We start from the raw sequence: 24,507 nt of genomic DNA, 5'->3' as shown, positions 1-24,507 counted from the left end.
TCTTCAGGTTATTTACTACAGATTATTCATTTGCCATTTTCTTTGAACTGCCAGTTTTATTTTGATCTGTAATGAAACTGAAATATTTAAATTGGCCTGTGATTTTTGCAAATCTTTAAAATTGTGTCGCAGATATGGCTTTGAAGTTTATTTGTCTTTAATGTTGTTCTGTTATTCACCATTTCCACTGGACTGTCAACTTTGCTTTTAACTGTGTTTGCATAGTAAAAAGGTTTGAAGTTTGCAAGTAGCATCAATAACATTACAGACATAGCTAGCAGTACATTTCTGACTTATAGGAGGTTAAATGGTATCACAATAAATGCTGAAGGAGTAAAATAACTAGTTTAGGATTCTGACCAAAAAAGTGCAAAAGTTTTGTTGTTATATTTTTAGAATCTTGTGCTTAGCCAACTCCTCGTTCACTGACTATGCACTGTAAAAGCAAGAGAAATAAAGGACACCCTCCTGGTAAAACAAAGAGGAATACTTTAGAACAATGCTAGGTCAAATTCATTGCAGATGCAATTCCAGTAAAATAGCTCTATTTGCAGTATAAATAAATGCAACCCAAACCCATTTCTTTGAGTGCATGGAGTTGAGGTAAACTACAAGCAACATAAAACTAATTCTTATAGAAAATGTTAAATTTCTGCTAGTTCAACCTCACATATCAGAAGCCCCTATAGTTACAAAGCAGCTAGTAGTAAGCATACATGCTTTGTAAATACTAAGAGAATACACACAGAAGACTGGACTACATAATATTGCATAAATATTATTGACTAATACAAGTTTGTTGATTTCAGAGCAAAATCTGTGAAGACTCCCTTATTTTAGAACAACACTGGCTAAAGCTGAGATAGTTAAAGACAGTTGGCCACTAAGCTTTTGCTAAAAGCAATTTCTATTCTGAAAGAGCATGTCCACGCACTAGTATGAACCCAAGTAACTAGCTTACTATTCAGAGGGAGTATGGATATACCCAGTCAATCATACACAGCAATATGATTAATCACAGGGTGAAAATCATGCCCCACTGACAATGATCTGTTTGCCATTGACATCTATGGGACTAAAATTTCACACTCTATTCCAAAAGATATCTTGTAATATGTATGTGCTCACAGCAAGCAAATACAAATAGATAGGAAATACTCCTTTCCATTTTAAGTTGTCACAGCGGGGTTCTACAAGAGGGCTGTGATCTCCTTAGGCCCCCTTCACCGTGCCAAGTCAGCCCAAGGGCACCCTCAAATTCTCGCCCACCACGTCTTTGATGTTTGTATATAGTTGGGAGGCTGCCTACAACTCCCTGGGCACGGTTAGCTGGGACCTTGGTCCCTGTGTGTTTCTGGACCCCCCCTGGGGGTCTCCCGGTATGATGGGTGCTCCCCAGGCACCCTAGCCTTATGGGCTATGCGTGGCTCCTACCAACCCCTAATACCACGCCCCAAGCCTCGCAGATGTAACGGACGTTGGTCCGTCAAAATACACGCCCGCTCTCCCGGGCCTCCTCTGTGATCTAGCCCACTCCAGGCTCTCTCCTCGGGCTCACCGCACTGCTATCCCCTCTCCTCAGGGACAACCGCAGCACCACGCCCTCGTCACTCTCCCCCCGGGTCTTCTCTGATATACAGCCCCCCCCACTGGGACTCTCGTCAAGCCCACTCTGGGCCTTCTCTCAAATAACCCAGCCCACTGCGGGACTTCCTAGCGAGTCTCCAACCTTTTAGGCCCACCACACTGCTACCCTCTCTGGTACGGGCTGACCGCACTGCTATCACCTTTTGCCGGGGACAACCGCAGCACCTTGCCCTTCTCCTGGGGCGCTGTGCCACTAACCCCTTCTGTCGGGGTCCACCGCAGCACCCTGCCCCTGTCTGAGGTCTGCTGCTATATTAGCCTATGATCGGGCTCACTACGCCCGTCTTGGGCTTTTCCATAAGGCGCTCCCCCTCTTCAGGGCTCACCGAGCCCACCGTGGGCTTCTTGATAGTCCCCCCACCTTTCTCTGGGACTCGTTATGCCCATGCTGGGCTCCTCTAACATGCACTCCCCCTTTCCTGGGGCTTGCCACGCCCACGCTCAGGCTTCTCAACACACCCTTCTCTAGGGCTGGGGTCTACACACCCCACAAGTTGTGCCCTTACTGGCGCCGGGGTTCTCACACTCCGTGAGCCCCCTATGAGGCCTCCTCCAACCCCTACAGCCTCACCCAAACCTCTGGTGTAATACAAACACTACCAAAACAAAACACAAACTTCCTGGCTATAACTTAAGGCCGCCTGGCTGTAACAACATAGTTCCTGCGTCCCAGAGCCACCATCCTTCAGTCTGCTCGAGCGGTACTCACATCCTAGATATGTGAGCTCCTGCCCCTCTGGCTGCTGGCAGGGAACTGCCGGCCTGGCTTCAGCCCTGGGCTTTATAAGGGCCAGGCCCTGCCTCCTACAGGCAGCTGACTCTCATTAGTTGTGGGTCAATCTATCTGGAGTTGCCCTGGCAACTCAAAGCTGAGCTCATCATCCCTGCTAGGGCTTTTCCCCAGCAGTTTTCCCCTCTCTAGGAGCGGGGCAGCAAGGTGCCCCGTGACGTAAGTCTTGAAGATGTCTACCTAAATGGCAACATACATTTCTTGTAAATTATCACCTGCAAACTTGAAGATGATTGCTGAGAAGGATCTCTCAACTTAACATTCCATTTCAGGCCTACAAATAAAAAGGTTTGATTCTAATTGGGCACCATGATAACTAAACTATAGTTAATTATGTTTTCAAATTTGCCTGTAGAAAAACATGACACCGGTAGGAAACAGTGAAGAAGAAATCTAGAACCGAGGATACTTACAGGATCAGTCAACTCTGGCACACTGGCTTGGTAGGTGAGTGGCCTGCAGTCACGAGTATTGCTGACTAAAACACAAGGAAGAAACATTGGTCCAAGATCATCTCCATCCAGCACATCGACTGTGACAGTAGTAGTACTTGTTCTTCGCTCATTAAGATTTTGGGCCCGGTCCTGTGGAGTGGAATTGTATTATAATAAATATCACATAGATCATTCAAAATACACTCTACACAATAAAAGTTCTTAATTAATTTTACGATCAAGAGAGCTTCCTACCAACACGATCGTGAAAAGTCCAGGAAATTGCAAGTTACAGAAGCAGTAATTTCTAAACTGCTCTACAAACCCTGTCTCAATCTCATAGAAGGCATAATACAGTAGCACTTTATAGACTCACTAATTACAAGAGGCATAAGCTTCTGTAAGCAATTTCATCAGATGCTGTGAATGGACTCCCAGGCTTTTCTCCTCTGTCTGCTCAAGGGGCAGGAGTGTTGCCAGACCTCAGCTAGCACTCTGAGGCAAGGGTGCAGTGCAGTGCATGGATCTGTTGAAAAGCTCTGCATCATCAATATTCTTCCCAGTTTCTTTATACCGTCTGAGCAAACTAACAGGGGAGCAAGCCAGCAGGAGGCTGATAACAATGTTTATCACCTCATCAGTAAAACAATAGTCTCTCTCCATTAGCTAAAAACTCTTCTTAAACAGCTTACCAGATGACCTGTTGCTTAGTTCCAAACAGCCCTAAATGGTCACTGTGTTCTGTCGGCCCATCCCAGTGAAATTGGAGACATGCACACACAGAGACACCACATGCCTAGGGTCCATGCGGCTGGGGTCAGTGCTGTGAGAGATAGGAGGGAGGGAAAGGGGGAATCCCTTCTTGTCCAGAAAGCAGTGAGATGTGGGTAGGGCAGGGGGAAGCCAGGCAGACCCTGCTGTGTCTGCAAGTCTCTGTTGGAGCTCCAGCCAGGGAGAAGAGGGGAGGGGCCAACCCTGCTGTGGAGCAGAGAGCCCCACTCAGCCCAGAGAGCATGCCAGAATGCTGGGGAAGTCTGGTTTATCTTAAACCAGAAAAGGGTCTGGGACAGACATTGCATAAACTGGTTTGAGCAAAATCAGTTCAGTCCAATACTACATTCAACCATGTTTACTTCAAACTGGTTTCAGCCATTTTCAAACTGGTTTATGTGCCCTGAACTTGTGTTCTGTTACAGGTTTAAACCAGTTTCTGATCACTCAAACCTGTTTCTGTGTTATGTCCAGGGATCCAGGTTTTCTGTTTCCCATGGAAAAACAGAGAAAACCAGGGATTCTCTGTTTTTATTGGAGACAGTGTGGATCTCCCCTTTTACCAGAGAAATCATGGATTCTCTGCTTTTGCAAAGAGCTCTTGCAGGCTGGCACAGTTCCAGCCTGCAAGAGCTCATTGCAGAAAGGGCAGGAAACCCCCAGCCCTGCCTGGAGGGGGAGGGGGAGGGAGAAGGGCAGGGCCTGAGCCTCTGAGTCAGAGCTCAGGCTCAGGCTTGCCCTTTGCCCCTAGAGCCTGGAGGTAAGTGGGGCTTGGGTGTTATGGGGCAGGGATAGGTAAGGTGGCTGGGGGCTGAGGGAGTGGGGGGGGCACCCCCAACCCCAGGCAGCACACTGCAGCCAGGAGCAGAGCCAGGGGGTGAGGGCAGGAGTGCAGGGCTGGGGGGTGATGGCTCCCAGGAGCAGGGCTGGGGGTGAGGTGAGGGGTGCCCCTCTGTGGGTCACACACATGCTGGCTGGCCTGACAAGGGGTTTGCATATGGAGGTCACCACCACCATGCCCCGTGCTGCCTTCCCGTGGCCAGCTGCATGGCTTTGTGGGCAAGTGACTCAGGATGTGTGTGGTGGTGCCCAATGTGTGTGGGCTGCACACATGACACCTGGCTGTCTGGCCAGGGGAAGGGAAGGGGGAGTGGGGGGGACTGCATATGGCTGGCTGCACAGCTCTGTGGCCATGGCTCCACAGCAGTGGTGAGGGATGATGGCTGTGGGGTGCACAGGGGGCTCTTACGTGGAAGCTGCCACTGCTACCACTTGCTTGTGGAGCCATGCCTGTGGTGGTGGCTGCTGCATGTGAAATCTCCCCATGCTGCTGCTGCTGCCACCATGCAGCCATGCCCATGAAGCTGTGCAGTGAGCCACAGGGTGGCAGTGGCAGAATGGTGGTAGCCATGGCCACTGTGTGTGAGCCCCCCCGCCCCCACAGCCAGTATCCATCGCTGCCCCTCTGGAGCCATGGTCACAGAGCCATGTAGCCAGCCACATGCAAGCCCCTCCTTCCCCTCCCATGGCCAGCCAGCTGGGAGGCACACGTGCGATCCGCACATGGCAGGTACCACCACACCACACCCTGTGTTACTTGCCCTCCAGCTGGCAGGCAGCCATTACCACCTGGCACTGCTGTGGAGCCATGGAGCTGGTCACGGGCCATAAGCAGCAGTGCAGTGGCAGCTGCTGCATGTAAGTCCCCCTGCCCCCGAGCTGGGTGGCACATATGTGGTCGTCACTGCACTGGTGCTGCTGTACCTTGAGCTGCTTCCCACAAAGCCATGTGGGCAGCTGTGGGATGGTAGTATGGGGTGCAGTGGCAGAGTTGTGGTGATGGCATCCATGTGTGAACCTCCTGTCAGTCTGGCCTGCACACTGGCACCCCTGCCCTCACCCCCTGGCCCTGCTTCTGGGATTGGGCACAGGGGCACGCTTTCCCCATTCTTGATCTGCCCCCCCAGCACATTCCCTTTCCCCCGCCCTGCCCCGCTGCTTCCCCGCACACACGCTTACCCGCTGGGGTGGGTGTCAGTGTCTGTGCTTACATCTGTCTGCATGTCTATGCCTGTGTGTGTGGGTTTGGGGGCCTGTCATGGGGGAGTGAGGGGCATCAGGACGGCTGAGGAGGCTGTCAGGGGGAGTGAGGGGCACCAGCAGTGCTGGGGGAATTGTGAGGGGCCTTTAATTTTTATCAGAGATTTTGGGTTTTTAATCAGAGAATTTGCAATTTTTAAATCAGAGAAAACCAGGATCCCTGGAATGTCTGTCCCAAGCCTATATGCTAAAGATGGCATTAATGTACCTCACGTATACATTCCCATCCACCTTGTATCTGTAGAAGTGGACTTTGAGGTTTCATAAATATTGGCACGTGAAGGGGGAGGCGTATGTGCGCCCATGGCAGTACCATTCATTTGTAGGTATAGGTAGTCCCCATATCTGAAACAGTTTTGTGAGAGGACCAAAGTGGGACAGTCTGATGGAAACAGAAGCATTGTTATGGTGAGAGGTAATGTTCTTCAAAGTTTGTAACCTGTTTTCATGGGGGATGTCTCTGTACAGAACTTCCACCCTTCCATCAAACTAATTCTGGAATACTCCCCACAGCAAATTCATTTCTTAGAAACAAAACTATGCATTCATTTATTTCTAGGTTACAATTAGCAAACCCCCCAAGATATCTGGGCCCCAGTAATCCTAATACTATATTTTTGAGAATGAAGCTAACTTGTAAGTAAGGTAAGTTTGTTAAATGAATTTCTATTTTCTTTAAGACTTTACACACAGGAAGTGTGTAATCAGGATCAAACTAATTTTTGCTCCATGAATCACCCCAGATGAACAGAGGAGTACTGCACTTACAATGGCAAAGCAGTCCTTAGATTTTAATTGTTGATACATTTCAGAAGCAGACTTGAAAATTCATGGGGTAAATTTTAAGAGTCAGTAAGGAAGCTAGCTGGTAGCCAAAGAAGCCAAGGAAGCCAGCTCCTAGCTGGTAGCCTGAATTCAACAGAACAGTTACAAAACACAAAACATTTACCCATTTTCTCATGAAAGACCCTGGTTTTTGGAGCAGCTTGTCACAGCCATGGGGCTTATCTATTCATGGGGACAATCTAAATGATATGTACCCATTAATGCAATATTACCGGGCTTCAGAGTCAGTCCAATTATGTAGCTTTTCCTCCCCCTCTACGGAAAGCAATTTTGGCAAGAGAACGAGTAAATTTAAGTGAAATGCATAAGTTGTCCTTGGAATACTGTCGTTTATCATGGAGTCTCAATGCTGTCTGATCTTCATGGAATAATATATCTGAATGTGAACCATGCACATACTTTTGACCAAGGTGATGACCAGCAAAAAAGCAAGACTAAGATACCTAATAGAACACTCTGAGAGGGCCAAGGAGATTCATAAACTTGAGGACATAAACATAAGGCCCTTAAAACAGTCAGGTTCCACAGGATGAGTGAAAACCAAGAACAAACTGTGCTGGTGTTACAGCAGCCAGATGGATTATGGCTGAGCTGGCCTCTTTGCCTTATACTGCTTTTGACAGGGAACAGGAATCAGAAAAATGCCTTTGATCTTTATCTGCAACATATCATCATGGAACTAATCTTAAAATCAATTAACTTTCTTGGATAGCTAAGTCTTTCTATCAGGCTGCAAAGTGCAGGTCAGTTTACTGCGTCAAATACTTTTGACTAATTGAAAAAAAACAACCTAAAGCAGTGATACTCAATTTTTTTGCCCTGTGGATTGGATGGTTGGGGTCATGTTAATCTGCAGACTGGATCTGGCTTGTGAACCAAATGGATCAGGCCGTGCTACAGCTGCACGGATGGGAAAGGGGAGTGTGAGAATAGTACACCGTGTCTTTAAGAGAATAGTTAGGGTAACTAAAAGATTAAATCGGTTTACTTTGTTAATCAGAATTGCCTGAGACCAGTTGAGAGCAGACAGAGCCATTGGTTGTTGCAAAGAGTTGTTTGCAAAAACCTCACTCTAGTCTTTAATAAAGATAATAAACAATATTTGTTTTTATAAAGAAGTGTACTTCTTAACAGTTTTCATCATTACATTGTACTAGCAGTGGGATGCAAAGAAAGTAAAGGGTAAGACAAGAACTGATGAAGAGATGGAGCATATGAAAATACCCAAGGAGCTGAAATTCTCAGGTAAAGCTGCTGAGTCATGGAAAAAATAGATGAAGTTTTGACATGTACATGTAAGCAACAGGGTATACAGCCAAGGAAGATTATTCATAGATTCTATGAATCTATAAAATGAGCAGAATATAGCCAAGCCTGAGGCTGCTTATGTCTTTAAAAGCATGCAGCTAAACCAGGATGAGAGGAAATGCTATGTGACTGTGTTAAAACTTGCAGAATAGTGCATGCCAAAAACAAGGGAGACATTTGAGAGATACAGGTGTCACAAGAGTACAAAAAGAAGGTGAATCCTTTGAGGAATTCCTAACATATCTGAAGCTGATGAGTCAGGACTGCAAATTCAGGCATCTAACTGAGTCTATCATATGGGATCAGATTGTAATAGGCATTGGAGATCTGAAACTACAGAAAAAACGCTTGGAGGATGTGAATTTGACTTTGGACAAAGCAGTGAGAATGGGCCAGGCAGCAGAAATTATTCTCCACATTCTACAAATAATGGAAGGAAATCAGAAACTGATTAGAATAGTAGACCAAGTAAACAGCAAACAAAAGAACAATCAAAGAGAAACCAGAAACCAAGCCAGGAAGATTCACAGATAGCCCAAGGAATGAGGTTACAGGTGAAAGAGCACCAAATTGCAAGAAATGTGGAATCAAGCACAGAAACAGGCACCGCTCTACACTAGGAAACAGTGCATGCAAGTGATATAGCCATTTTGCAAGAGTTTGCAACCAGGAGCAGCAAACACAAAGATGTCAAAGCATGCAAACTAATGCGGTATATCAAGACAACACTAATGAAGGCAAAGAGGAGGAATTCAATGTGGGGACTGTGGCTGTAGAGACAGGAGATGACTGGACTGTTGCACTAGAAACTAATGGAAGGGTCATTAAATACAAAATGGAAACAGGAGCACAGGTGCTTCCGGAACTAATTGTTAACAAGTTAAAACAAAAACCAAACTGAATCAAGGGTAACAATGTAAAACTAAGCGTACAATGGGGAGATGATTTCCACCAAAGGAGTATATGAACTAGAGGTAAAAATTAAGGATCAAATAGAATGAATACATTTTGTAATAGCCATAGGAAATACTATGCCAACACTGGGCCTAGCAACCTGTCAGAATTTGGGTTTAATTAAGAGAGTATATATGGTAACAAAGACCAAGGACACACTTATAGAAGACCAATATTCTGATGCTTTTGAGAGCATTGGCAAATTGGAAACTGATTATAAAATTGAGTTGGCAGCACCTAATTATGCAGTCATACATGCCCCAAGAAGGGTTCCTCTACCCATCTAAAGAAGGCCTGAACTGAATTGTAACCTGAATTGAAGAACCTACTGAATAGGTACATTCATTACTAATTATAGAAAAGAAAGATGGGTGTGGCAAAGTGGGACTCCCTGCCTAGCCACAGTGCTAGGTTTCCCACTTGCCTTTGGGCATGCCCCCACCTGACTCTCCTGCCATGCCTTGTTCTTAATTAATTAAGAAGTTAATTAAGGCAGGAGGCTGCCCATTTGTGCCCCAATCCCAGGGGGCATAAGTGGGCAGCCTCCTGCCTTAATTAACATCTTAATTAATTAAGAACAAGGTGTGGCAGGTGAGTCAGGTGGGGTGCATGCTCAAAGGCAAGTGAGGAACCTAGCACTGTGGCTAGGCGGAGAGTCCCACATTGCCACAGTGCTGCATTGGCCGGGAAGTTGATGATGGCCAGTTGAACTGCACCATCCCTGGGAATGATTTTTTTTAAAGGGGGGGGAGGTGTGTGGCAGAGCACCTTTGCAGTGCTCGCCATATGGTGAAGGCTGCAATAGGCTGGGGCAGAGCCCAGCAGGGAAGGCAGCCTAGGGAACCCCCACCCCCCCAGAGTTCATTCAAAGGGGGAAGGTGTGTGGCAGAGCGCTTTTGAGGGTGCTCGCCACTTGGGGGCTCCCACAGGCCCTGGTGGGAGCCTACTTTGGAGGATCAGCAGGGGGAAACTGCCCTCATATACCATTTAAAGGGGGAAGGTGTGTGGCAGGGCACTGTTGCTGCCTGCCACTTTAAGACTGGGGCCAAGCAGCCAGCAGGTGCTTAATTGTGGTGGCCATTTTAGAGCTCTGGCCATCCATATAAACAGGGCAGTTTGCTGCTGGCAGCCCAGGGAGTAACATCATCTGGCTGCAAGGCTCCATAACATGCTGGAGGTAAGGGCAGGAGCTGTAGGGGATGGTTAGGAGGATCCTGGTCCGGGGCATGACCTAAAACTGCACCCTGCTGGGAGTGGGTGGCCTAGTGAGGTTCTCAGTGGCACGGGAACCCCCCAGGAAATGCCAGGCCAGTTATCACCCCGTGAAAGGTGGGTCGGGGTGCCTTAACTCTAGCCCTCACCTTTGGGTGTGTTTGTGTACCATCGGAGGTACTTGAGGGGCAGACACACCTGAGGCCACCTGAGCCCTGTGGGGTGCAAGACCCCGGAAGACCCCGAGGAGGGAGAGTGGGAGCCAGGCATGGCTGCAGCCACCTGAGCCCTGTGGGGGGCTAGAACCCTGAGGAAACATAGTTGGGGCCAGGTACAACTACGGCCACTTGAGCCCACTGGGGAGTGAAGCCCTGTGGCCCCAAGTGAGGGGGGTGGAAATTAGGACCCCAGTAAGGGGGTAGCCTCAGTGAAGGGGGCTGAGATCTGTAGCCCCACGCAAGGGGGCAGTGTGGAGCCCTGAGTGAATGGGGCAGAGATGAGTAGCCCCATGCAAGGGAGCAGTGTGGAGCCCTGAGTGAAGGGGGCAGAGATGAGTAGCCCCAAGTGAAGGGGTGGTGCGGAGCCCCGAGGGAATGGGCCAGAGATGTGCAGCCCCAAGTGGAGGTGGCGGTGTGGAGCCCCAGGTGAGGGGAATAGGTCCAGGGAGGTCTTTGGACACCTGAGGCTGAAGCTTGGGCCAGAGGCTGAGTAGAGGGAGCTCAAACCAAGAGAGAGGGGTGAGTCCTGACCCGGGTATGTCCCTCCACTGCTGGGAGGCCAAGGGCGGGTCAAAAGTAATATCTTACGTAGTACCATGACCTGCTGCTTCAGGTGGGGAGTGAGAGTCCCCTGTGAGACCCTGGAGCAACAGTTGTAGTATGAGGTACCCCAGCTCCCACATCCAGGAAGGTGGACCTGGGAGAGAGAGTGGGGCTAGTGAGAGAAGCCAGAGGTAGAGTACCCCCTTGACTGGTCAGGACCAGGAAGGTCAAAAAGGCCAGGGACCCACCGTGAGGGATACCCAGAGCCGAGGGCCTGGGGTCCCGCCTGGCCTTGGAGGTGAGGTGAGGGCCTGTGTGGCCGAAGGTCCTGAGGGGACTATACCCGAGAGGGGAGATAGCTACAGGGAGCTCAGCAGCCTGAATGATGGTGGAGTAGGCCGCCTGAGCAGAGGGATCAAAGGGAGGTCCTGATAGGAGGATTCTGGAGCCCAGTGTGGGGCTGGTGTGACTAACAACTGGATTCCATCTGCGAGGCCCAGGCTGCAGTGTAGGGGAGGTTTGGAGCCACAGATAGCACCCCCTGGCATCAGGACATAAAATGGGCAGCCTCCTACTTAAACATCCTATTATAAGAACAAGGCATGGCAGGTGAGTCAGGTGGGAGGCGTGCCCAAAGGCAAGTGGCTAGGTGGGGAGACCCACTTCGTCACAATGGGACACTAAGACTGTGTTTAGATCCAAAAGGGCTCAATAAATTTGTAAAAAGAGAGCACTTTCCATTGCCTATGAGAGAGGATATATTTAGTGAAATGGCTGGTGCTAAATATTTTTCAATTCTGGATGCATCTTTGGGATTTTGGCAGGTTCCGTTAGATGAAAAAGCTCATGGCTTTGCACTTGTAATATGCCCTTTGGGAGATATTGCTTTTGCAGCCTCATGTTTGGCCTCAAATCAGCACTAAATCTTTCACAGGAAAGTGCAGCAAACCTTTGCTGGAGTAGCATGTGTCAAAGTGTACATTGATGACATCCTTGTATGGGGCAAAAATGAAGAACATTTTTTAGGGCTACAGAAAGCCCTCAAAAAGTCAAGAGTGGCAGGGCTGAAACTTAATAAGCAGAACTGCAAATTTAGAGTTAAAGTAATCACTTACTTGGGAAATAAATATCAGAAAAGGGGGTGCAAATAAGAGAATAAGCACAATATCAAATATGCCACCCTCATAAGATAAGGAACAGGTACAAAGGTTCCAGAGAATGGTCACCCATGTAGGCAAGTATATCAAAAATATTGCAGAGCACACCAACAAACAGAGCACTGCTAAAAAACAACACTCAGTGGACATGGGATGCCAACATGGACGAAGAATTTGCAAAGTTAAAAAAAAAAAAAGAGATGGCTCCAGTTCAGGTGTTTTTACAGTAAATGAGAAACTAAGTTGTCCACAGCTGGCTCTAAAGAGGGCACTGATGCAACCCTGTTGCAAAAGTATGGTGAATGGAGCCCAGTGGCATATGCACCCAGAGCCCTCACAGAAAAAGAATGCCTATTATGCACAAATAGAGAAGTAGGCTTTAGGTCTGGTGTGTAGATGCAAAAATATTTGTGTTTTTATATATCGAAGAGCAGTTGTGGCAGAAACTATCCACAAACCTCTAATCATCATTGCAAGAAAGGGGCTTGCTAATATATCTCCCAGACTACAGAGATCTTTTTTTCCAGTTACAATTATATGATTTGAGATTAGACTATAAACCAGGCAAAGAACAAGTGATTGCAGATATTTTGTCCAGGGCAGTTGACAACACTGTTGATGGTACTGAAATGGAGTCTGACATTGTGCAGGTCAATGGAATAAATACACACACACACGTGTATGTATATATATATATAAAATGTGCATGCATATTTTTATATATATATATATATATATATATACACACACACACATATTACATATACACATACATATACATACATACCTACATACATAGATATAAACCAGGATTTGAGGGGATGTGGCAAAACTTTGTAGAAGCTATAGCACAGGATGGCACACTGCAGAAGGTTATCAAAGCTATTGCCATTGGATGGTCTGGTCATTACATAGCAAGTCCATATTTCCAGTTTAAAGCAGAGCTCTCAATGATTGATGGTGTTTTGTTCATGGGTCACAGGATGGTACTACCTAAAGCACTACAAGAGGATATGATTAAAAGAATATATGAGGGTCATCTGGGCATTGGAAAAAGAAAAAGGAGGGCCAAGGAGGTATTATATTGGCTGCTTATGAACAGTTAGATAGAAAATGCTGTACATAAATGTGACACATAGCAGCCTAAGAATAAGAAGGAACCAAATGTGGATAGACAATGCTATTCAAGAGACATGGTACAAAGTGGGAATTGATTTGTTTACACTAGCGGGCAAAAATTACCTGTTGAGTTTAGATTATTTTTCTCACTATCTTGAAGTTGCTTTATTAGGTGATATGACTGCACACCTTAATTCAATCTTTTCCAGACATGGAATTTCACATGGGGTTATGTCTGACAATGGCTCCCAGTTTTTGAGGCACGAATTTAAAACATTTGCATGGGACTATAGTTTTCAGCATGTTACATCAAGCCTGAGAGACCCAGTTTAATGGGCTTGTGGAAAATGGTGTCAAGATAATAAAAAGATTATTAAAGAAATCCAAGGATTCAAGTGGTGATCCATATTTAGCAATTCTGAGTTGCAGATCAGCTCCTCTAGCACATGGCCTGTTACTAGCTGAAATTTTATTTAACATGAAGTTAAGAACTAGGATACCCAGACTGCCAGTAGCAAAGCAGAGGACTGACATTTACTTTCACAGGTATAAACAATAGGCCAAAGCTAAACAAAAAAAAATGTACTGTAACCAGGGGTCATGGGCATTGCAGGCACTAAGCCCAATGATACAGTTCATCTCTATAATGGTATAAAGCTGGGAACAGAAAGAATGGGTTGTTAACAAGGTTGCTTCATGATCTCACAACATAGAGACTAAGGATGGACAATCTTTTTGACGTGACGTGGAGGATAAGAAGAGTGAAGAGCTGGAGACTAGGGGATGTGAAGTGGGTCAAAGTTGATTTGGATTCAGCCCAATTCGGGGGACAGTGATTTGATTTGTTGATTCAGATCACCATCCCTATTTGATTCAGTTGAATCTGAATCTGAAGATTTGATGCTGATTTGGAGAATCAGCGATTTGGCCATAGACAGAGCTTTAAATTTTTTTCTACATAGCTCAAGGTACCAGACGGCTTGTGAATGCAGAGATGGTGGGGTGGACAGAGCATCCCATAGGAGTGTTTGGGGGGGGGGGGGGGGCAGGCACATGCTCAGCGGTGGACCCGGAAGTGGACTGACAGTACTTCTGGTCCACTTGCAGGTTTGCCACTGAGCACGCAGGGGATCCCTCCTTGCACCTACCCAGCTCAGCAGTCAGCCACAAGGGGGACACCAGGTGCTCTCCCCAGACCCAGGAGGCACCAGTCACTGAGTCGGGGTGCAGGAGGGTGTCCCCCGCATGCTCTGTGGTGGACCCAAAAGGGACTGGAAGTGCTTCTAGACCACTTCCGGGTCCACTGCCGAGCACGCTGGGGACCCCATCCTGCCACGCTCCCATGGGACGCTCCATCTGCCCCGCCATCTCAGTGTGCATGAGCCACCTGGTACCTTGAAGTATGTAGAAAAAACATATAAAGCTGTTTCTATGTCTGAATCATTGAATCTCTCTGAATTGATTTGGAGGGTTCCAATTCAATTTGGAGAGATTAAAGGGTCTCCTGATTAGATTCTGATTCGGAGATTTGGCCGCTGAATCTTCACCAAATCAAATCAGAGACCGAAGTTTCACACAGCCCTACTGGAAAATATACGCAAGCAGAGTCAGGAAAGTTGCTCAGAGGAGCTACAAGAAGAAACACCTGCCTCAGTCACTGAGGAGGATGAAGCAGCATCACACATATCGAACAGACTACACCAAGCACCACAAAGACTTACTGAACAATGTTAATGTCAGTGTTAATGTTAATGTTAGTGTTATTCAATGTTAATGTCAGTGTTAGTGTAATTTCTTTATAAAAATGGTTTATTAAAGTTGTGCTGTAGTTAGAAAGCTAGATGTTTAAAAAGCAGAGATGTGGCAATAGTACACAGTCTTGTTAAGAAAACAGCTACAGGTAACAAAGATTAGAGTTGTTTGCTTTGTTAATCAGAACTGGCTGAGACCAGTTGAGAGCAGACAGAGCTGTTGGTTGCTGTAAAGAGTTGTCTGCAAAAACATTGCTAGAGTCTTTCATGAAGAAAGCATTAATAAACAATATTTGCTGTTATAAAGAAGGTGTACTACTTAACAGCTCTCATAATTACAGGGAGCAGCCTGGCCCCAATCCAGTTGTGTAGGGGGATAGAGGCATGACCCACCATGACCCAGTCCTGCAGAGTTAATGAAGTTTGGCTCAGCCATGATTCAGCTGTGCAGGTTTTGGGAATTTGGCAGTGTGGGAGGGGTGGCAGTATTAATTGCCTCTGCTCCCATGCTACCAAATTTTCAGACTTCAACTTGCTGTCATGTTGAAATTTTTGGATCTTGGTTGCTAGGGCACTTAGAGATAGTTGGCTCAGCTGCAACTGAATCTAGTGTTGGACTCTATTTTATTTTACTTTATTTACAAATGTCCCCAAGAGACGTAATTTGAGTTTCACTTCTACAGGCCTTTAGGTTCAAAATGAAAAGGTAATTCAGACTACATGTCTTTCTTTTAGGCAGAAAAAGCATCTTCTGTGCCTTTCAACTAAAGGCATTAAACCATCACACCCATGGATAGGGATTAAGCCCTGTGGGTTTAGAGCATATAGTGCTTGTCAAATGGTGTGAAATGCATCATTCTGCTTTAGAGAGGGATGTCAAGGCTGCATTTACTATAACATTTTTTTCTTTAATCAACACACTTCAATAACACACTTATGTTATCTTTGCTTCTCATTTCACATATGGTGCTTGACACTACCAAAACACAATACTCCCAAAATAGAATGACTGTTATAGTTCCCTTCCATCTGAAATATGCTTTCTTCCATCCCACAACATTTTTGTGCTGTGATGATTAGAGTATGTAATCTTGTTTGCTTGCGTGGACATTGTTACCTAGCAAGCGCAAATCCCAAGTACTGGGGCAACCAATGTTACTATATAGATTAATACCTAAAATTCAATATTAATTCAGAATTGTGGCTTAATTTTTTGGTTCCCCACTCTCATTTGAATCCAAGAAGATATTTAAACACATGCTCCATTCCATCCCTATTTCTCAAAGTGCTTAAGGGAATCAGTGGGAGTTGACCCCATGATCATTTTTTTTAAATAGAGAGAGATTTAGGCATGATCTTAAATGTTTATATTTATTCTATAGCTTTATGGACTTTAAAGCTAGGAAGAACCACTATGATTAGCTAGTCTGACTTTCAGCATTATATAAGCCAAGAAATCTCACCCAATCTTTTTTGCATGAAGCCAATTACTTTTGCTTGAACTACAAAATATCACTAGGAATTAATGTAGTTGCCTACCTACATATCATTACTCCTAAATCCTTTCCATTTTTGCTGCATTCCAGATAGTTGTCTCCCATTTTTAAGTCTGACCTACATTTTTATTCACAAATGTATGCTTTAGCATTTCATTATACTAAAAATGTACGATATTTAAATGAGACTGCCATATCAGACTGGTCTATGTAACTGACTAATCCACATCATTCGTTATCACTTTGCCAATGTGTGCATGTCATCTGCAATTTTTCCTAGCAATTATTTTCTTATAGATGACTGATAACAATTTTAAATGACACTGTAGCAAAAACAGATCACTGCAGAATCCTATTAGAAACACTGCAGAGTTTTCTTACCCCCATTTACAAATATTAAGATCTATTGGTTATCCAGATTTTTAAATATCTATTCATTTTGAGCTACATTGAGTTTGTAGAGTATTATTTTTATCAAACATCAAATGCTTCACAACAGTCTGTTTTGTCAGCACAGTTCCTTTTATCAACCAAACTTGCAATCTCATGAAATTGGGGCTCATGTCACCTTTCCTAGTTTCATATACTATCATTCCTTATAATTGATGCCATATCTTCAATCATATATAACAGTAAAAAACAGCTTTAAACAAATCATTTTAACTAGAAAAAAATTCTAGTGAAAATCTCCAAAAATTACTCTTGGTCTTTTAAATTAATAATATTCTTCCTGTCCTGAACTGTTGAGATATATTGATTTGCACTGTTTAACAGTGCAAATGTTCAGATGAGAAGTAACTGGATTTTAATGGTGGGTTATATGATCTTTCTCTGTATAAAATAATATAATTTTTTTTATCCTTGGATAAATTAGATATTTTAACTACATATTTACTAGGTATTTATCCTAACCCTCTATTTATTCTCCTAGTTTCCTGTTCAATTATTAAAAAGCAACAAACAAAAAATGACATCTGTTAATAAAACATTATTGTACAATACACACACACGAGAAGGAACCAATGTGAAAAATATAAATACAATATAAAAGAAATCACAGGACAACTTATAAGAGATATATGATCTAGGTCTGAGAATGGGATCTTTCTTTTTATCTGACCAATTCTATCATCATTAAGCATTTCCAAATGTCACTGAAATCAACACCAGTTTAAATACACTGAGAGATTTACAAGAGTGTTTAATATATATCTATACATACAGCCTTTAATCCCAGGTGCAGAGGATGATTGGTGAATGGGTAGTAAGGGTTATATGACTAAAGCCTAAGCCTGAGAGAGTTTTTATTTGTATCAGTAGTTGAACTATTGAATAATAAAGAATCAGTCATTATGGTCTCAATCCTGCAAAGACTAAATTCAAAAGGAAAATATCTGTGTTTACAGGTTAACAGACAAAGATGGGCAAAGATGGGCAGGAGGTATAAATGCACAGAGATGACTCTTGAAAAACAAGTCACTGGTAAATAATGTCTTTATTCCTGTTGCATAAGGACCATCAATAAAGAGGACCATCAATATACTTCACCTCTTAGAGATTAGCATGTAGTGACACCCAGGTGAAAGAGGGCTCTCTGTAGGAGCCAGGCATGTGAAGAGACTGAAAGGTAGGGACCTGTTACACATTAATTTAGGTAGCTCCTGGAGCTCTTAATCCCTGCAACTTAAATTCACATCACCCCAGGGAAGGTTTATTTCTGATGTGTTACCCAATTCATGTTCCATTAACGTGGAGCCACTCCCCACAGATGACCTGACCAAGTTGCAGTCCTCCAGCATTCCAGAATACAGCTTCTCTTCCCCCACCATCCTGTTCTGTACAGATAACCTTTCCACCCCCTGAATTCTACTTCCCAGCAGTTTGGACACCGAGCCAACTCCCCCTCCCACCACAGGGGTGTGACCTTCCCACACACAGGAGTTTCATAGACATTAGGGCTGGAAGGGACCTTGGAAAATCATCATGTCCAGCCCCCTGCCCCAGGGGCAGGAAGTCAGCAGGGATCATAGGATCCCAGCAAGCTAAGCATCCAAATTTCTCTTGAAGGCATTCAAAGTAGATGCTTGAACCACATCTGGTGGCAGTCTATTCCAAACCTTGGGGGCTTGGGCAGTAAAGAAATTCTTCATTATGTCCAGCCTGAAATGGTCATGGAGGAGTTTGTGACCATTCAAACTTGTTATATATTGGGGCGCTCTGGTGAACAGACATTCCCCCAGATCCTGGTGAGTACACCTTATAACCTTATAGGAAGCCACCAGATCACCCCAGAGCCTGTGCTTTTCCTGGCTGAAGAGTCCCATGGCTCTTAGCCTTTCATCATAAGGTCTGTTTTCCTGACCTCTGATCATGCATGTGGCTCTCTTCTGGACTCTCTCAAGTTTCTTCACATCCTTTTTGAATTGTGGAGCCCAAAACTGGACACAGTACTCCAGCTGTGGCTTCACCAAGGTCAAGTACAATGGGAAATGGCATTCTGGGATTTCCTTGAGAAGCATCTATGGATGCAAGCCAGCATTTTGCTCACTTTACTAGCCGCAGCATCATATTGAAGGCTCATGTTCTTGTGGTCAATCATAGATTCATAGATGTTAGGGTCGGAAGGGACCTCAATAGATCATCGAGTCCGAACCCCTGCATAAGCAGGAAAGAGTGCTGGGTCTAGATGACCCCAGCTAGATACTCATCTAACCTCCTCTTGAAGACCCCCAGGGTAGGGGAGAGCACCACCTCCCTTGGGAGCCCGTTCCAGACCTTGGCCACTTGAACTGTGAAGAAGTTCTTCCTAATGTCCAACCTAAATCTGCTCTCTGCTAGCTTGTGGCCATTATTTCTTGTAACCCCCGGGGGCGCCTTGGTGAATAAATACTCACCAATTCCCTTCTGTGCTCCCGTGATGAACTTATAGGCAGCCTCTCAACCTTCTCTTGCGGAGGCTGAAAAGATCCAGTTTCTCTAGTCTCTCCTCGTAGGGCTTGGTCTGCAGGCCCTTGACCATACGAGTGGCCCTTCTCTGGACCCTCTCCAGGTTATCCGCATCCTTCTTGAAGTGTGGCGCCCAGAATTGCACGCAGTACTCCAACTGCGGTCTGACCAGCGCCCGATAGAGGGGAAGTATCACCTCCTTGGACCTATTCGTCATGCATCTGCTGATGCACGATAAAGTGCCATTGGCTTTTCTGATGGCTTCGTCACACTGCCGGCTCATGTTCATCTTGGAGTCCACTAGGACTGCAAGATCCCTTTCCACCTCTGTGCCAGCCAGCAGGTCATTCCCTAGGCTGTAGGTGTGCTGGACATTTTTCCTCCCTAGGTGCAGCACGTTGCATTTCTCCTTGTTGAACTGCATCCTGTTGTTTTCTGCCCACTTGTCCAACCTATCCAGGTCTGCCTGCAGCTGTTCCCTGCCCTCCGGCATGTCCACTTCTCCCCATAGCTTTGTGTCATCTGCAAACTTGGACAGAGTACATTTGACTCCCTCGTCCAAGTCACTGATGAACCCCAAGTCCCTTTCGTCCATAGAGCTAGCCAGCGTGGCACTGCCGAGCCTATAACCATGTTGTGGATTTTTCTTCCCAAGGTGGAGAACCTTGGATTTTTTGGTGTTAAACACCATCAGGTTCTCATCTGCCCATTTCTTGAGCCTGTCAAGGTCAGCCTGGATCACCCTCCTGTCCTCAGGTGTGGGCGCTTTACCCCAAAGTTTGGTGTCATCAGTGAACTTGGCCAGTTCACTTCTGTTACTAATGTCTACATCATTAATGAAGATGTTGAAAAGTGTTGGCCCAAGGACAGAGCCTTGAGGGACCCCGCTGGACACAGCATACCACGATGATTGACGTCTGCCAACCACCAGCCTCTGGGTCTGACCACGGAGCCAATTCATCAGCCAGTGGATTGTGGTGAAGCCAAGGCCGGGGTGCTATCCCATGCAAATAGCCTGCACAGCTCATGCCAGCTAGCCAAGTCATAGGGCATAGATGAGTCCAGGAGTGGGGAGGGAACAGGGTAGGGGGTCAGATTGGATACTATGAACTGGAGTTTCCTTCCCAGGGCAGGGGTAGCTACTCCAAAAGCACCTTCCCCTCATTGTTCCCACCTACCAACCATTCTGGGAAGCAAGACCAGCACCCTCCACACCCCAATCCCAAATCCTTATTTAAGAAACATGATACCTTCTTTAATTTACTTCCCCTTTAATTCTTTTTAATTTACTTTTTATTTTATTCTTCAGTGGCTGACTTCCATCCTTTCACCATCCTTCCTCCATCCCCATTTCCTTTCCACCATTCATTTCATTACTCACCCTCATCCTAGTTTCTCCACCTTTCAGCTTCTCCACCTCCCCGTCCCCCCACCTCACTCCCCCCTCCTCCCCCTTAGTGCAGGGAGAGAAACCTGTCCTGGCTTACTGCCCTGCAGTGGCAACTCACAGCTGTAGACCTTCAGACCCCTGCTTGCCAATTCTCTAGTTGCAACTCACAGATATGCAGGTAGTGGATAGTCATAGAAAATGTTAGTCTTAAGGTGTGCCTATTCCAAACTCAAGCTAGCACTAATACCAATGTTTAAACTGCTCAAAGTGCAACATGTTACAAGGTCCCCACAGTGTCAGGTATAGGAACTGGCTGATAAGTGTCTGTCCTGAGCACCCCAATTTGCTTTCTGGATGGACAGGATTAAGGTATGACTAGAAAAAGTTCTAAGCTGGAATGAAACACCTGCACAGTAGAGATCTTCTTTTGCATATGGAAAGTTGGCCAGGTTCCTGTACATGAAAAAACAGGTGATAGTCAAAGAATTCTCACCATGGAGTTCCCATGATAAATCACCACTAGCATTTGCCAGTAACCCCAGATATTGCACTGGTGAATCTAGTGCAGTGGACTCCTAAACTAGGCCAGATGAAAATGAAAAGGATAAGAATTTCTACTGCATATGAAGTTCCTTTCTTATGTTCATTGTTATGTTTTTTTATGTCTTCTATTCAAGTACAGGGGAGAGGACTTAGAAATTAGATCCTATGTTGAAGAGTTGATGCTGGACTCAAAACGCATGCTTGTGCTAAAACAGCCAAGGAGAGACCCCAAGTAATAAAAGAGGAATGGCCTACTGATTTACTTAACCCTAGAAGGCAAATGCATATATATTTGGCTTTGTCATTAGAGACTTAGATGCAGTAGACAATAAGGGGCTTTGGGAGAAAGCCACATCTATGATACTAGATTGAAGAGATCTGGCATTTGAAGTCCTTGGGTAGATGTCACTGTTAATCCTAGAACAGATGTTTGATCCTTGGACCCAAAGAATGATGGCTTGGGGCAAAAATTAAGCCATTTCAAACTGCTATGTAACTTGGACCCAAGAACAGCCTTCAGAGGTCTGCTTTCAGAGGTCTGCTAGGACTGAGCTACCATTCCTAGAAAATCCAGGGAATGAAAGCCCAACATACAACAAAGAGCAGGAGACTGGCTCATTTGGGCATATTGCCAGCAAACATGTGCCTGTGATTCTGTAGTAGAATTAGGTCAAATAGACCACATTGTAAAATCATGCACAAATTCAATCCTTAGCATAGTTCTATTGCTGCTGAAAGCCTGAGGATTCTTGCAGAAACCTGGGAAAGTTAAAATGCCCCATCTATCCATCTAAAATAAAAAGAAAACTCATGTAGGTTCGTGTACTCTCATGAACTTCCCTTTTGTAATTTCACATAACAAAAACAGTAGCAACAACTATTTTGTATTTATGTGGCTCCTTTCAAAAATAAACAATTACTATATTACATAGTAATTGAGTTAAGAGTACCCTAGTAGATAACAGATCTATTTAGATTGCTAAGTCAGTCATTCAAAATTTATGAAATTCAACATTTAAATTTGTTCTTGAAATCTTAATTCAGCTTTAATTCAGAACCAGCTCTGGCATTCATTCTTCCTCTCAGTTGTTGGAAGTGGAAGGAGTTCTAGCTCTGTGTCATGCCCCTGAGAAAAAAGGATGAGCTGCTTATATGAGATAACCATGTCTTTATGAGTTACCTGGGTCCTGCACCATGCAATACTCCCAAAGAGAAACATTGCTTACAAGTTTTTTTTTTTGGAGGGGGCATGCAGGTCTGATACCTATATTAGGGACTGTATTTTAGCGTGGAGTAATACAAAGAGCCTGATATATTTACATTATACAAATCTCAAATAGAAATTTCCAAGTAGCTTTCCTCATTTGTTGTATAATGTTGACCAGGGCAACACAGTGAAAACAGACTATTTAAAAAATGAAATGATTTAACACCATTTGTGTGTCGCATTTACTATGTCCAGGCATTTCAGAGGTAAAGATTTGAACGGGACTATTTTCCCCACTTATTAGAAACAGAAGAAAAGGGGGATGGATTAGTGCTGTCATTGCCTTCAAGGACATGTAAAGCCCCTCCCAATGACAGATATATTTGATGCATTTTAAATGTCACTTATTTTCAGCATGCATTTTCCAGTACTAGATACCCTGTAAAAACCTTTAACACATATGGTATGACTTGAAAGAAAAATTGCCTTTTATAGAAGGCTGCATTTCAAAACTGAGGGATGCAGTTAAATTGTATCCATTAAACTCATTTTGGATCAAATTAGTATTGCTGGATGTGTCAGAAAATGGACACTTATTGACACCAGAATGCACTTTTCAATATGGAATATACTAAAAATATATTCCCCATTCCCAGTGCTAAAATGAATGCCTTGTTTCAGGACAAAAATAAGGGTTTTTTTTCTAACCAGTAATAACAACATGTCAGGCTGTTAAAAAGACAGTATGGGCTAAAGAGATATTGGACAATATTTTGACACTGATGAGTTATGGGAAAAGGCACCTGGGACCTGGTATATGGACAAGATTGTTCTTTTCTCCTAAGAAAATCTTAGTCAACAAATTTGGAAAGAATTGGTGTCAGAAATAACCATTAAAGAATTTACACTTACGTTTGCTTGGACAATGACTAAATACCGTGTTTTCTCTTCATAATTTAGTCTCTCTCGTAAAACTACAGCTCCAGACAAAGTTAGAGGGATGTCAAAGGTCTTATTTGATGTCTGCAAAAGAAACAAAAAAACAAAATACAAGTATATGCTATATGGTAGGATTAAATAATTACAGTGTTTTTATTGATTTATCTATTATAAAAGTTATATATGGGCACTTTCTGATTAGTTCATTTTTAAGTTCTTTGTACAAATGAATCAAGGTCCTCCCTCAGCCCATGAAGATGAAGTTATCTTCAACTGAATCTCATAAGAAAATGTATAAAAGTATAACTTCTGCTGTTGCTCCTGCTCATATGTCTGTATGTGTTTTTTTTTTTAAATTTTATTGCATATTGTAATTCATCAACTTGCAAAGGATCCCTATAAGCAAAGCTCCTATATTTCCTTTTCATTAAATCTTGTTCAAGTAGTAAGAAGATGGGAAGGATAGAGGTTTCAGAATGGCTTTTCTATTTTGCAATGGGCATTCTTGCTTTTTGATGTCTACATTCTTTCCATTTCGATGTTTTTTCTTGCTGCATAGACAGTATTTCCAAGCATCACAGTTTAAGATCTCAATATCATTTTATTTTTCATTTCTTTTTTCTTTTGCAAAACCTCTGCATATCCCAAATGTTGTAGAAAGAGGCTAAAAACTAAATGTAAGGAAAGCATATACCCTATCATTCAGAACTTGGTTAGCAAAGATTTAAGCATGTGTATATTTCACTGATTTTAGTCCTCTGCTGAAAAAAGTTATAATTACTCATGTGATTAAAGTTAAAAGTGAATGTAACAGTTCGCTGAAAAGAAGCCTTACTTACTTTTTATCTTATTTAATCAAAGGTGAAATTCTATTTCCTCTACACCTTCGTTTTGAAAGGCAGAATTTTCAGTAGCACTACTAATTTTTTTTTAAATGCCATTGTATGCAAACCTAAAATGAGTTATTGTGACAACTGATTCTTTTGAAAATGTGTCAACTGGAAGCTGAAACAAGATTTAGGAGACAAGATCTAGAAACTGTTCTCAGTACTTTTACTAACTTCCACCTTGGCATTAAGGAAATTAAAGCACAGAAAGATTCCCATCTTCAAAATGCAAATTATATTTAATTTAAT

General features: G+C 44.2%; 1 protein-coding gene across 3 annotated transcripts in view; it reads right to left on the bottom strand.

The window, feature by feature from the left end:
• PCDH15 (protocadherin related 15) overlaps window positions 1–24,507 on the bottom strand; it is a 1,303,618-nt gene that overhangs the window by 556,766 nt on the left and 722,345 nt on the right. For all 3 annotated transcript variants that reach the window (XM_059729933.1, XM_059729932.1, XM_019484297.2), the window contains 2 exons: window positions 23,345–23,455; window positions 2,851–3,021 (listed from right to left, as the gene is read on the bottom strand). In XM_059729933.1, coding sequence (XP_059585916.1) covers window positions 2,851–3,021; window positions 23,345–23,455 — 282 coding nt within the window. The remainder of the gene's footprint in view (window positions 1–2,850; window positions 3,022–23,344; window positions 23,456–24,507) is intronic.

The sequence above is a fragment of the Alligator mississippiensis genome, chromosome 6 (assembly GCF_030867095.1).
Source record: "Alligator mississippiensis isolate rAllMis1 chromosome 6, rAllMis1, whole genome shotgun sequence".
Lineage (NCBI taxonomy): Eukaryota > Metazoa > Chordata > Crocodylia > Alligatoridae > Alligator > Alligator mississippiensis.
The sequence above is the reverse complement of the archived record's forward strand: the minus strand, read 5'-3'. Positions and strand labels throughout refer to the sequence as shown.